We start from the raw sequence: 14,611 nt of genomic DNA, 5'->3' as shown, positions 1-14,611 counted from the left end.
TTAAAACTCTTCTATTTAAAACAAGGGGAAGAGAAAGCTGCTTCTAGAAACAGAACGCATGTATCAGCTATAGGCAACCACCCCCGAGATTTCTGGAGTAGATAGAAAGATAAAGCTGGTCAGATTCAGAAATGGAAAGAACTGACTCAATCCATACCCCATGTAGATACATTTTTCGTTTAGTATTGGGAGAAAGGCTTTCATTACTATTCTTGCAAGAAAAAAGTATTAGCAGAATTTTCGTATCTTTCAGCTGGCATCATTCTTGCCAGCAGCTTAAAGCATTCTATCTATTAGATAGTGTTGGAAATAGACTGAAGTACAGTGTGAGTATTTAACACAAATTCTGTACTTGTTATATGTTGAAGGAGAAAAGCAAATTTTGTCTCAGAAATTGACTCGTACCAAGGTCAGTTTTGCTATATCCAGTGTCATTCTAAAGGTTGTTTCATAAATTCCTGCACCAGTAAAAAGCCTGTCTGGAGGCAGATCTTGCATTATATTTGAGAAACACTAAAAGTCTAGACAAAGGTTAAATTGTAGCCAAAAATGTAAAGAGTGAGCTGTTCATATGAATACAAATGACTGGGGCAAAGTAGAGCCTTTTATAAGCTTCAGAATTTAAAACACAAACACAGGCAGAGATTTATTCTTTGCTAGCTTTGAAGACTAATAATTCTAAAGGTACACTTGAGAATTAACCCCATCCGACTTCCCCTGAGAGGAACTTCATGTTCTGTTAAAGCCCCTGAGCAGTAATGGCAGCTAGAGCCAGGCAGCAGCTCCAAACTCATGTAAACAGAAGGAAAAAGCATATAAAGTTATTGTTTCTGTTGAGTTCCCTCTCTTACAGCTTTGCTAAGTAGTGTTGGACAATACAGCAATCTCTTCCCTTTAAGTAGTGTTGAAGATGGCAACTACTAGCATAAACCCCTTAATTTTTATTAGGCTTACGACCATACCCAAAGCTGCCATGGTCCCTTCTTTGGCAACTGCTAGCTTTGTGGTTATCCATCAACCTAAATTATTCCTTTGTGGTCCAAGTATTTATTCCTTTTTGAATCAAAACAAATACGGCAGGAAAAAAATTACGAACTGCGTTGTTAAGGAATAATCTTGACATGCTGTGGACCAGAGCTGTCTTATTGTTTGTAGGTTAATTAGAATTATTTGAATTGTTGAATTTCGTCTTGTGTTTAAATCAGCAACCAAGAAATCTTAATTCAAATAAAAGACTTTGATCATGTTTCGTGTTTTTAATTTTATATCTCTTTCTAAAGAAGGCCTTATTGTTATTTTCTGTTAACACTTTAACCCATTTTGAGTTTATTTGGAATTACTGTACTAAATTTGGTACCATTTTTTAACTGAGCAAGAAGACAATCTTGTGTAGGTATTTATGAAGTTAACAGGTATTTATTTCCAATTTAATTTATATATTTGATTATATTTTTAAAAAGAGAGAAGTGTTCACCAGGATGCTGTTTTCCATTGATATGGACAACTCTCTTGAGAAAGAAAATTGGATGGAAGTATTCGTTTTCTCAAGTGTGCACATTTTAATGATTATGTAAGCATTAACTATATTAGATACAATCTGGAAAGCATTTATCAGAATGTGTTTCGCATTTAAAACTTACCAACTACAGGAAATCCTGGGTTTATTTGTTGAAATTAGCAGATTCTCAAGATGTCAGGATAGTAGTATTTGTAGCTGCCAGCTTTTATTCCTCTTTTTATTTAGAAGAGGTAAGCATGCATTCCTGCTGTTTTGAGTCACAAGTTACTCATTATTGAGCTGAACTGAACATAACATAGGAGAATAAGGAATATATTATGATTGCAGCTGTAGAAGGGGCAACAGTTGTTAAAAATTCTGGTTTCAGTTGCTTAGCTAGGAACTGTCTCTAGTCTGTGGTATGCTGCTTGTAAAATTAGCTGTAAAATACGTGCTTCTTGAGGATAAAAAGATATTTAATGCAAATCGTTGAATTCAGGGTGAGTGGTTTTTTGTAAGCAGTTTATTTCAAACAGAAATTCTGTTAATTTCTTAGGTTTAACTTGCTTAGTCACACTGCTGAGTAGTGTTGGATTGTGGTGTGAGCAAGACTGGGGGTAGCTGTTCAAATGAAAATGTTAGGCCATTTTAACTTCATTTGTCTTCACACATCATGCATAAAGCAACAAAATAGGCTAAAAATGGGAGAGCATTTGTCCTGTACTTTGGGAAATACAGGTTTTTGTGCTACTGCAACAAGTATGTGCTCAAAATGCTGAACAGTTTAAATGTCACAAGACAGAAGAGTAAGTACAAAGTCAAAAGACTTCTCCAGATCAGGCAGAAAATCTCTTAGGAATGTCAGTAGTTGTGATTATTTTACTGTAATCAGTAGTAGAAGAGAGAGTAAAGGCGATTTATGATACAAGTTACGGTGTTGATTTGTTGCCATTATCGGTTTTCTATGGGGTGAATCAGGGTGTTCATGGCTTAGATGAACTGTGCAAGTAACTGTGGATGAGCTTCTGATAAGGACATGTATTTTATTGAAAACAGATTTTTAAGGACAGGATGAGTATTTAGAGCTTGACTTGGTCAATTTTGACTTGGTCAATTTTATTCTGGCAAAGTTTGAGTTAGGAGCTGGAGAGGAAAGGTACACAGAAAGTAGTGTTGGCTTGCTGGTGTCCTGATGATGGGTATAGGAGTTGCATAGCCTGCCACAGCTGTTATGTTGAAAATAAATCTTGGGTTGAATGTGCATATTGTAAAGCTGATTCCCTTACCCGTGTTTACTCGGGATTTTCTCTTTTAATTGTTTTCTCTTATTTTTAACTGAAAGTAACGCTTGTAAGAAAGTGGAACTGGAGATCCATTAAGAATGTGAAATGTTTTGAAACATTCCAGGCCATATTACACTGCAGGTTAGTATGAAAAGGGATTTGTGTCTATCTGTCTTTCTATTGAATTTTTTTTTTCTTTACAATGTTTGAAGAAAAGTTTCTCCAGGAGACTTAACGTGAATGCTAATAATACCTATACATGTAGTTTCATGACACTGTTGGTATTCTACCATGCAAACAGTATCAGCTCTTGAAGGGTGCACCGAAGCAGAGCTGGAACCAAAGCATCTCTCTGACATTCCACTGCATGAGAGTTCCTGTTCTGCACCACCTTTATTAAGAAGATTGTCAGTATGGATGAATGATGACAAGTCTTATGCTGGTTTTATAGTGTAGGCTGATAGAGAGAAGGATAAAGGCACTAAAATATTTTCTCCTCTGTTACTTCAGCCAGCATATGAAATCCAAGGCTCATGTGCATTTTCAGTGAGAACCTCCCTTCATTCTACTGTATACAAGGAAAAATCCATATGAACTTAATTTTAAACGAATCATTGTTGTATATAAGCATGCTGTGTTCCACAGGGCATGTAAGATGAACACAGTCTGATCAATCACATGAAAAGGGCCTACGCCATCTTATTGGACTTGTAGTAGTCAAGAAAAGTGTTTTGTGCTTTGTTGGTAACAGTGAAGAAGTTCAACTTAGTATAATATGATCCAGTAGAGTGTCTGTTGTGTGGTGCTCTGAGGGTATCTGTGGTTTTGATGCATCTTGCTGCATAGTTTGTAGTAACAGGTAGCAGAAGTGATGCAGGTTCCAGAAGGTGAAAGACTTTGGAAATGGAAAGAACATGATAACAGAAAGACCGTGATAAGTGATGAAATAATGCACTACAGGTATAGATCTAACCTTCTTTTGTTCTGTTATACGCCACTGTAGAAAAAAGGGTTGTAACAGAATCAAAATTACTGTGAAAGGGAGAGACCTATTTTAGCATATGTCTTTCTTTAGCTTATAAATTATTGGGAATGTTAGGTTTTAAATAGCTGGCTGGTTTTATTTACAGAAATTAATGTTTATACTTTTGTAGGCTTCAGAATGTTTGGTCAACAATCAATTATCGAGACATTTAGAAAATTATCTGGTTATATCTGTTAGGCTATAGATTTTTTTTTTTGGCCCTTGTAATAAAGAAATTTGAGAAGCCATCTTACGTTGCTTGATTCCAACGGTTCAGGTTTTTTAAAATACTTTGATCTTCTTCAGAAATGTTCAAAAACATTAGAGTGCAAAACAAAAATGAAAATAAGCAGGTGTATTTAGTTAACTTGTATGGCTGCTTATTTCTGCATATACATTTGTGCCTCTGAAGAAGTGTTCTACTCTGTAAGGGGAGAGGAAGCTTCTATTGCAAACAGACATAGAAAACAATGCTTTGCTATAGTTGAATAGAGATACTGCTAAGCAAAGATCATAGTTTAACATTTTCCTGGGGTGATATCTGAGGTTATTTCTCTCCTTGTCTTCTAGAAATGAGAAATTAAAGTGCAAATTTCTGAATGCAAGATGCCCAGTAGCAATATGAAAAAAAGCGGCTATTCAAGGTGCCAACATTTTTCGGTGGTTGTTTTAATGTTGCTTTAATAGTGAGCTATTTTTAAGGCTGTATGCTCCATATCTATATCTATACTGTCTGCTGGAATGAGGCCAGTTGCATTTTCAGTGCTTCTCTGTACCAAACACTCCAGTCGCTCTGCTCAGCTACCTGCGACTGTTCCTTCTGGGAAAGTCCCTGTTACCTCTTTTTCTATTTCTGTCCTTTACGTGGAAACTCTTTGGTTCCTAAGCAGAATAATCCCTTCCATTTTTTTTTTTTTTTTTGAGAGGGGTGAAAGGTAGGGCATGATGGGGTGGGGGAAGCTTAGATAGAAGCCCAAGCCCCTCCTATCAGCTGATAATATCCCCTTATTTATTTCCAAAAATCCTGGTGCGTCCCCTGTCCCTGAAGGAGAGCGTCCCCAGGCTTTTCAGCTGCCTCCCTGCCTCCCCTTTGCTATACCAGTTTGAAAACTTGAGGGGCTCTCTTAAATGTGGAGTTGGTCATTTCAGGAATAATGCTGTGGCAGCTCTCAGCAGCTTTTGTCCATCTTCACCACCCTGACAGATTTTGTGGGATACTCGTCTGCACATCCTTAGAAAGTGCTGGAGTTGTCCTTGCCTCAGAGACTTAGTCTAATTAATGATCCATGCACACGTGTTTGGTGTGCCAGGTCCTCTGTGGTTTGAGGCAGGCCCCTGGTAGCTGGGGGAACCATATGTTGACTCTTCAGACCAGGTGAGCATTTGACCCAGCATCTAGTTCAGGGAGCATTTAAACAACCAACAAAGAATGTGTTGTTAGGTTTGTTGTTAAAATTGGAAAGGGATATACAAGAGAGCAGCTCGTAGAAACTCATGTTTTCTCAGCTGTAAGTGTAGACACAATAAACATTCCTTCTTTTTCTTGCTGAGAAATGAACGGGGATTTTTCCCTGCCCCTTCCCCCTTCACTGTAGAGCTTGTCAAGCTGAAAGCGCACAAATTTTGGCAACTGGCTTTGCAAGCAGATTTCCACCTTTATGAGTAGTATCTTTTTCCAAGAATTAGTGTGGGTATAAAGCTGGCTTTAATCTCTAAAGTCAACTTTAAGATCATCCTCTTTAAATTGTCATTTATTTAATTGTGATCTCTTTCACTACTGTTTTCACTTAACAAAGGGGAAAAGTACTTTTTTCAGTCTAATCAGCCACTTTCTACTTGGTTCCATTATGGAGTGAGCAGAGAAGGGCTAAATCCAGCCACAAGCGAAATAGATGGCCTCTGGCATTGGACATCTGGGAGTAAAATGGACAACCCACCCCCCACCCTTGCCTACACTGCCTGTGCCAAACCAGACTGGTTGCTGGTGCTTGTAACTGGGGGTGGACAAGGTATAGCAGCTACTGTGAGAGTGTGGCAGAGGAGCATTTGCAGCAGGAGTGGTAGACTCCACTTTCTCTGCAAAGGTTTGCTTTTTTTTGGCCTTCCATTGGAGTTACTGACCTGTAGCTTTCACCCCTTTTTAGATCATAAAGCAGCAAGTTCATCTTATGTAAGATACTATTGCGTTGTTTTGAAAGTCATGATTCTTTGGAGGAGTAAAATAAAAAAAGCCAGATAACAACACATCCAGTACGTAATTGCGAATAGTTGTAGTGTTTTCCTCCCTCTTCTGTCTTCTCTGTTCTCCTGTGCAGTAACATGACATGTATAAGCCTCCTATGTACTGTGAGTGCCTTGGAGACCTGGATGATTGTAAATGTCAGTTCAGAGCCTGAGTACAAGATCTGAGTGGCCATTGCAACAAGGCGAAGTGGCAGGGCATTCTGGCCTTTCATCATACACTGATGCTCATCAGCAGAAGCAAAGCCAGTAGTGGTTTATATTTATAACAAACAGTCCTAGATGTATTCCTATCTCAGAAGGGGAGGAACTACAAAATAGCCCTTTGCATTTGAAATCCTCTGCCTGTTTTGAGTAGCACAACTTCATTTTACTGCGTAGCTTGTACCTGCCTGTGCAAGGGAAGATTTGTCCTACAGTACGTACAGTACTTGAAGTGAGGTACTTACTGTCTCTCTCTTTAAATAACAATTCTGATGGTTTCTTTTTCTGAAAAAAATTAAACAATCACAAAGCTGGTAAGAGTCCACAAATTTCAAACTGCCTGACAAAATGCTTCAGTCAGTTTTGCCATGTTTGTCCTTGGTTTGCTTACTGGTCCGTGTGCTTGACATATGCAATGGACTAAAGGGACTTTTCTGTCCCACTGAGCTTGAAAGAAGTTAGATACACTAACAGATACGTTAACTAGAAGTTAGCCTCTGAAGTACTGTGATTGGGTTACTTACTGTGGTTAGGGAACAGTTAAAAATGTATCATGAAGGACTTGAGGAGTTTTGGTTGTCATTGCTAAAAATATTTTTCTCAGGAACATAGGTGATTGGAAGCACAAAAAAATATGGATAAGCTGTTGCTTATTGAAACATGACATGGAATGTAAACAGATTCATGGTGGACTGCCCAGTAGCCAAGATCTGGCTATGCACCTATGGTTTACTTTTTGGAAATGCTTGCCTTTTTGACAGCAGCTGTGGCTGAAACTAGAGGTGAGCATCAGGTGTTTTGACTGTTCTGTGGCAGATGTTCCTGCTTAATATGAAAACCTTATTTGTTTGCCTTGACAGCTTATCATGTAGCTCTTCCTCCCCTTTGCTCCTGGGGTACAGAAGGACAGCAAGGCACAAGAAATCAGACTCTAGCAGGGAAGAATGAAAAAGGCACACGTAGTATGTTAAAATTAGGTTAACTTGAGCTGTGGGACTATGGCAGCAAGTCTGAAAAGGTGAAACCTGAATTGTGCAAATCCAGTTTTTTAAGTGTTTGGCAGCAAATGTAAGGTTTGGCTTTTCCCTTGCTTAAGTTGGCTGCTAAGATCCATGCAGTATTTTTATTCCTGCATCAGCACTCTGTTGCCAGCATCTCCTTTTTGCTTAGGTTGCATGTGGTGTGAAACTGAACACCTTTGCAGAATAAGCAGTTTGGCTCATACACCTCTGTATTGCAGCCTTTGGTACTCAAGCCAGAGGAATACTTTGCTTGCAATCTGTGCAAATTCGACTGTGATCAAGCTGAAAAGTATTAAGGGTTGTGTCAGTGGCTGTAATGTTCAGTAGTTTGAAGCTAGTGTGTTATGTATTTCTGGGAGATACTTTGTGAAGTGTAAAGAATTTGAGTAGAATAAATAAATGGAAAATGCAACATCATTACAACGTAGACATCAGCTCTCAGTGAATTAGGACTCTGACAATGTTAATTTTGTCTCGGGTTAAATTTAGGCTGTATATTAGACACCATTAAAAAGTTGCAGTTTACAAATACTGTAATAGCAGTGTCTAGTTACAGGCTGGGTGTTTTCCCGCTCTTAAAAGAAAAAGTCGTTATTGGCTTTTGTTGGCAGTGGTTTTTATGCATACTCATAAAGTATTCCTTTTTATTATAATGTGCAAGAGGTGTACTATCATAGTTTAAGCTTGGTGCTGGAAGGCAGAAACTCTTGAACGTTTGTCCTAACTCTGATTCAGTTCTCTCTGACACTGAAGGAACTATTATAAAACTTGGAGTTTCTGTCTTGTCAGCTTGAAAAGTCTTTGGTGCTTCTCTTGGTTAGGCTGAGGTAGAATCACAGCCCAGCCGTGCCAGGCAGGCCGTTAGTAGTTTCAAGTCAGCCAGGGCAGCTGACCAGAGTTAGCTACAGATGTAGCCCACACCATAATGTCATGGTCATTGTGAAGGGGGAAGGTTTGCTGAGGAAGGGGAGCTCCTGTGGGAGTCCTGTTGGAGTTCTGGCTGGGATTTCTTCTCTTTCTGCTCCTGAGGACTCCTTTTCTGTTGATTGTGACTGCTGCATACTCATCTGGCTGAGTATAACTTTGTATACCTCTGTTGGTATTAGTGCTATTTCATTAAATCTGTTTTCACCTCAAGCCACGGGTCTGCTCTGCTTTTCCCGATTCCCCTCCCTGGCTGGTGACAGTTTGTCGGGTGCTAGAGCAACTGTTACGGTTTAGCCCTGGGTACAGGGGGCTACATCTCAGTCCAGCTTGGTTAATGGAACACAGACTTCACTGTGGCATCACTGCAATAGTTGGTGGCTATGAGATGGAGGTTTTCTGAGGCATCTGAAGTAATTTAAATATTTTTTTTTAAGTGAAACATCTAACTAGCTTTGAAGCCATTTATTCCCTAAAATCACATAATCTTCAGATAGCCTGGATTGAAGAGAGCCCCTGTCATAAGTACTATTTGGTACCCAGAAGGTTTCAAACTTCCAATATGCAGCTAGTGGGAACTAGCTTTCTGCTAGAAACTTTCTTGCAGGGGATCTCTCTCTCTCTCTCTCTCTCTCTCTCTCTCTCTCTCTCTCTCTCTCTCTCTCTCTCTCTCTCTCTCTCTCTCTCTCTCTCTCGCCCCCCCCCCCCCCCCCGCTCTCTGTGCCTCTCTCTCTCTCCAAAGTGAACCAGGTACAAAAGTGATTTCAGCAATTATGAATTACAGCAGGGCTTTCACAACATTGCTTTTTCATTTTGAAAAATTTATCTAGTCAGTAGTACCAGGTTTCAGACAAGTGGAGAATTATTTGAAGTAATGATGGGCGTAGCTGGGCTAGTAAAATGGTAACAATCAAATCACTACTTCACTTACATAGGCCATTTTTTACAGCCTTTCTGTCAATCAGTTTCTGGACACGTAAGTAAAGATTCACCGGAACTGACCCGATGTTGAGGTTTAATACAGCAAGTTTTAGCCTGACACACTTAGAAATTGCTGAGATGCAAAAATATCCCTGAAGCAAGAAATGTAGTGTGTTGTACAGGTCTTAATTTCTTTCTATGTGTTTTTGTATGCCAGGATACCAGGAAAAGATATAATTAATGGAAGAGTTGTTTTAAATCACACTTTACTTTGGTTGCATAGGGACAAGGAAAGGCGCTAGAGAGTATCTTGTCAGAATCACTATAGCAACAGCTCACACCATCATTCCGTGTATTTCCCTCAGCCTATGATACTCGCTATTCAATCACTAGATTATTAATGGCATTTATATTCAAAACGAGTAATTTCAACTATAAGCCCAGAAGTGTTTTTACAGAGAGAGATTCTAGGAGCTGTGTCCTTTACAGTCAATAGTTTGGGAAAATGATGGGCTTTTTATTGTTGCTCTTACTATTATGACAAGGCTTTTCCTTTTTCTTGTTCGCTGTTGGTCTCTGAGCGAATTTCAGCTTTGTGGAGAAAGTTGTATGGGTTCTTCATGTGTGGGAGAAGAAAATCTGTTTTTCCTGCCTGTCTTCCAAAAGGAGTGGGAGAGGTGGGGGGTGTTGGGTAACAAGACATTCCATTATCCTAGGAGGAGGAAAAAAATAGAAATACTGTATTAAAATGTTGGTTTATTTGATTTCTTTCATTGAGGATATATCTCTTAAGCAACAAGAAGTGTTGCAAATCTCCCATGCCGTTCACCTCATCATTCTGTCTTGATCATAAAGGAGTAAAGCCAAAAAGGGAGGTTGCTTGTTTCATAGTTCACATCTAAAGTAAAACTTCTGAATGTTGATAAAATGACAAAGTTTTATTTTCTGCATGAAAATAAACTGGGCATCACCACCTTTTCTTGGTAGCAGTATTTATACTATTACAATGTTTTTTTCTCTACCAGTCACATTGGGTATCCCCAAATGGCCAGTTTTAGCTTTAGTTAGCTGGCTGTTGACCTTCCCTTTAACCTGTCTCATTTAAATATTGTACCTAGAACAAGGAATCATGTTGATACTGGATTTTTAAATGTTAAGGCATTTAGTTTCTAGCTAGACAAGGCCTGTGACTGATGTCCTGTTGTGTCAGGTTGAGGCATGCAGAGCACCTTCAACCAAGCTGATACAGAAGAAATCCTGACTCGTGTTCTTTTGAGAAGTGAACTTCATTGGTGACCTGCCAGAGTGTGCATAGTTCTGGAGTATTTTGAATCTACATGGCTAGAGGAGCTTTTTAGGAAACACATTTAACAGCTTGGAAGAGTTTTCCCAAGAACAAAGAGTATACTGAGAAGCAGTATGTTGTTTGAGCCTGATCCTTGCTTTTTCAGTCTGGTTATAAACTAATTAGTGTAAAGGTCTGAGGCATTCAAGGCGAGCCTGTGGAATGCTTAAGTTGATGAAGTTGTCTGAAGGATTCCTCCTCTCTGTGCTTTGCAAATGATTTTAGAGGGGTTCAAGTCTGCCTGCTGTAACCTGTGGCAGAAGATTGGAAGAGCTGCTCCGCTCCAGTTCTGTTATGTTTACTACCTGTGGATGGAAGGACAGAAATAATTCAGGTACTTTTCAGAGCTAGGAATCCCAATAAATTGCTTCAAACTTTGCTGTAGGTTCTGGATCTGTTGCTGTTACTGTTTCTTTTGCAGTGGTTCTTAAGTCTATTTATGTATAAGCAAAGCATTTCTTTTGTGATGCTGTAAACTGCTTCTCCATTCATATATTGTTTTGAAATTTATAACATTTATCTAGGATTTTGCAACTATTCGATGATACTGTTTTTTCTTTTTAACATAATAACGCTGTTCCTTGTGTTTCACTCTTCCATCAAAAGGGAGAAGAGCATTTAGTGATACAAGAGATTGACAACAGTGAGCCGAAATGCTTGTTGTATCAGAAATTCAGCTTGCCATTTGTTAATCAGCTGCAAGAACTGCCTCTCAAAGTAGCTAGGTCAGTAAAGCATAAGCTAGATCCTAGCCACTATAGGGTTGATTGCTGTACATGATAGTCATTGTTAGAAGAAGACTGCAAAGCTGAGCTTTCTGTGCAGGAGTGTGGTTTTGAGTAACGCAATAGCTACTCAGATGACTGAACGGTGAATTCTGTCCCTTCGGTTGTTAGGAGAGGGTGGTTATACCAGGGTGATATCCTGAGACTTCCTAAATGACTGCATAGTATGTACTTCTACCCAAAATATATCCTTTCCCAGGTCTGGTCCTTTTACCAAGCATAACGGTTAATAAACATATAAACCTGTAACGTAGGGGTGGGGAGAAATAAAAGATGAGTGTAATATTTCACTGGAAAGCAAGACCCGATACTGAAAGTATTCTTTAAGTTTCTGTTCAGCCGTGATGTTCGACTGTTTGGTGCTGTAATTTCTCCGTATCTAAAACCTGATCGTTTAGGCCTGTTTTGAGGACTCTTTCATCAGTGGTGTTAGAGCTCTGTGCAACTCCTGAACAAAAGACACTGTGCAAGAAATATGCATTCAAGTGGAGCTGGAGTGAGCCTAATTTAGAAGAATTAATTTTATGGTCAAAGCCGTCAAGAGCTAAATTTAGTTTAAAATCAAATATGGAGGAAGGTCAACAAAAATTAAAACAGAATAAGGGCTGAATGTGGACTTTCTTCAGGGAGTCTCCAATCCACTTTTCTTCTTGTGTAAGAGCATAATTCTGCCTCAGCATTAGACTCTGTTATAGTTGATGCATCTAATTTTTTAAACCTGTCCTGTTAGTGCCTTTGAAAATTGATTTCTTATACTATGTATGCTAGTTGAGTTTTTTGATTTTATCACAAAAGGAGTGTTCCCTCTGTTTTTGCTTAAGTTTAGGCAGTTAATGCATGAGGTATTTCCTATAGGACTGATATGTTTATACATGAAATTTTTAAAAGGATGCATACAAAGAAAGGTGTAGGCTAAGATGCAAGCAAAGAGGAGACTGAAGAATAAAGTTTTGTTCATGTTTAAAAGGAAATTTCAATCAACAAAGATTAGGCGCAGGCAAAGAAAAGGTGGAAAAATAAAGTTTTGTTCATGTTTAAAAGGAAATTTCAGTTAACAAAGATTTTTTTCAGGACTGTTGCCTTTGACACTGACACATGAGCAATGCCTCTGCATCTATTTAAAATGCAGATGATTTTTCCCAAGGCCTGTGGCTTGAAATGACAAACAAAGGGAGAGTTTTGGGTGGGTTTCCTTAGCCTTCCAGTTTCCAAGCTAAGCCTGCCTGGAATCCATTTGATCATTATGCACTGTAGCTTAAAAAATGTGCCTGGGAAGAAAAAAACATGGCATTGCCAAGAAGCTTCACAGCCCTATATGACTTGTGTAAAATGTGGAGTGGCTTTGGACTCATTCCATTGAGAGAGCTTCTTGCTGGCTCACAGAGACATTTCTTATGATATTTATTCATTTTAAGTGTCCTTACATTTTGCTTCAGGACTTTTTAGAATTTTAAGTGGATGAGAAGAAATCTGGCACTATCCCCTCCTGATTAAAGCAAATGAACATGCAAACCCATGTTTCTCTCTAGTTCTAGAAGTAGGAGAGATCTGAAGTACAGGTGGAAGAAATTTGTTACAGTGACTACCACTAGATAGTTTCCTTCCTTTCCTGAACTAGATCCTACTAAGGGACTAGCGACATATGAAACTTCTTGTTTTAACTCTGAGGAAAGCACAATAACACATCTAAATTATGTATACTAGAAATAATGAAAGAATGGAGATTGCTCAGTTTCCTTCTGTTGTTAATTTCTCCACTTCTTGCAGTGTGACAGAAGATGGTACAGGAATCTCTAAAGCATAAGAACAGAGAAGAACATTATAGTACAAGAGGTTTTGTTTAAGGAGTTTTATGTACGGTAATGCAAAATTAGCAAAGCAAAATGCAGGTGAAATTTAGAAAGTCTTGAAGAAATTTGGAGGCCTAAGAGATCATGCAGTTCTGTGAACTGGATGTGTAGACCGTTACAAAATACTTTCATATTAGGTCAGACAAAGTTTGAGAAAGGAAGGGGAATATTCTTCCTATTACATAGATGGGGGAAAAAGAAAAACATTGTATTGCACAAGGATAGCCTCAGGCAGTACTGGGAATTGGACTGACCGCTAAGAAAGCCACGGAGTACAAAATGGGAGCTTCTGAACGGCTTAGCAGAGAATCAGAATAGATCTGCTGAGCTGGCTTTCCCTCCATACGGCAGAGCGGTTCCTGGTAGTATATTACTTTTGCAGCACTTGCTCTTCTGTAATCCAGCAAATTTTCCTTCACTGTCTTCCTCATTTGTGTCTGTCCCCAAAGCAGCGAACTCCCCTGGATCAAACCTAGGGAATAGAATACAGTCTGGCATCTTGATGCTTCTGTTTGCTTTCGGGGTTGCTGTATTACACTTCCGTTGAGAATCAAGATATGTGAAAGCAGCAGTAGAGTGCATCACCACTTGATGGCACCAAACAAATTCGAAAGACCACTTAAAATACAGAAAGAAAAGGAAGAAAGAAACTAACTCAGCTTTTCTGCAGTGGGGGAGAACACTAATAGGAGTCGTGTTTGCAGTATTAGTAGAGCACTCCATAAAGCACTCTCAGCATCTGATAAATTCTTCCATTGTTCAGTTTCTTTAACACAGCATGAGTGCTTCAGCACTGTTGTAAATAATGAGCAACAGGGCCTTGTGCAGGAAATGAGTAAACTAAAAACGTGTTCTTAGCCCAGGGTGCTGGTCCATTCACGAGCAAGAGAGAAAGTGCACTTGCTTGGCTAAAAGTGTTCTGGTTGCCTTGTATTGAGGCTGTACACTCGTCGTATCTCTTCCAAGTTATAATAATTTTGCAACTATGAAGCAATGGTTTAATGAAAATGAAGTTTCTGGACTGCATCATTTAGACAATTTTCCAAAATAAGGGGAATTCTAGTACCATTGCACTGTGTGCTGTTAGATTCGCAATGACCTTGATATTTCAGGAACTCCTTGTCTCGCAGATACTCCTCCTCTTGTTCCATGTGGGGACAAATAATCTCAGTTCAGTGACTGGAAGGATGACCATATTGATTCTTCAGCAATTAACATTAAAGTGTAACAACAGGGAGCTACCCTGGTGCTGTTATGGATGCTTCTCCTTCTCTTTTCTGAATGCGTTACAAGAATCTTGTGCTTGTCAGGTTTTTATTAGTTCTCAGAAAAATGAGTTTCAGCAGCAGACATCTGTAAGATAACCTTCTGGTCTTTCCATTAAAACACACAGCAATTGCTAGAGGCTTCCTTTATTTAATTCACTCTGAATCCTCTGCTTTCTGTAGTTTTGGCTTCCTTCTGTCTTTTCATCTGTCCCTGAACATATTGCCTTGCTTAATTATATCCTGCTT

General features: G+C 39.0%; 1 protein-coding gene across 5 annotated transcripts in view; it reads left to right on the top strand.

Moving 5' to 3' along the window:
- The window catches only part of MRPS27 (mitochondrial ribosomal protein S27), a 49,608-nt gene that overhangs the window by 16,705 nt on the left and 18,292 nt on the right, over positions 1-14,611 (top strand). The window contains exon 6 of one of the 5 annotated variants that reach the window (XM_086479456.1): positions 9,040-9,099. The exons of the other annotated variants lie outside the window; for them this stretch is intronic. Within the exon in view, the coding sequence (XP_086335582.1) occupies positions 9,040-9,099 (60 nt within the window). The remainder of the gene's footprint in view (positions 1-9,039; positions 9,100-14,611) is intronic. 5 annotated transcript variants of the gene reach the window in all.

This window comes from Leptosomus discolor, chromosome Z (genome assembly GCF_034619465.1).
Source record: "Leptosomus discolor isolate bLepDis1 chromosome Z, bLepDis1.hap2, whole genome shotgun sequence".
Lineage (NCBI taxonomy): Eukaryota > Metazoa > Chordata > Aves > Leptosomiformes > Leptosomidae > Leptosomus > Leptosomus discolor.
The sequence above is the reverse complement of the archived record's forward strand: the minus strand, read 5'-3'. Positions and strand labels throughout refer to the sequence as shown.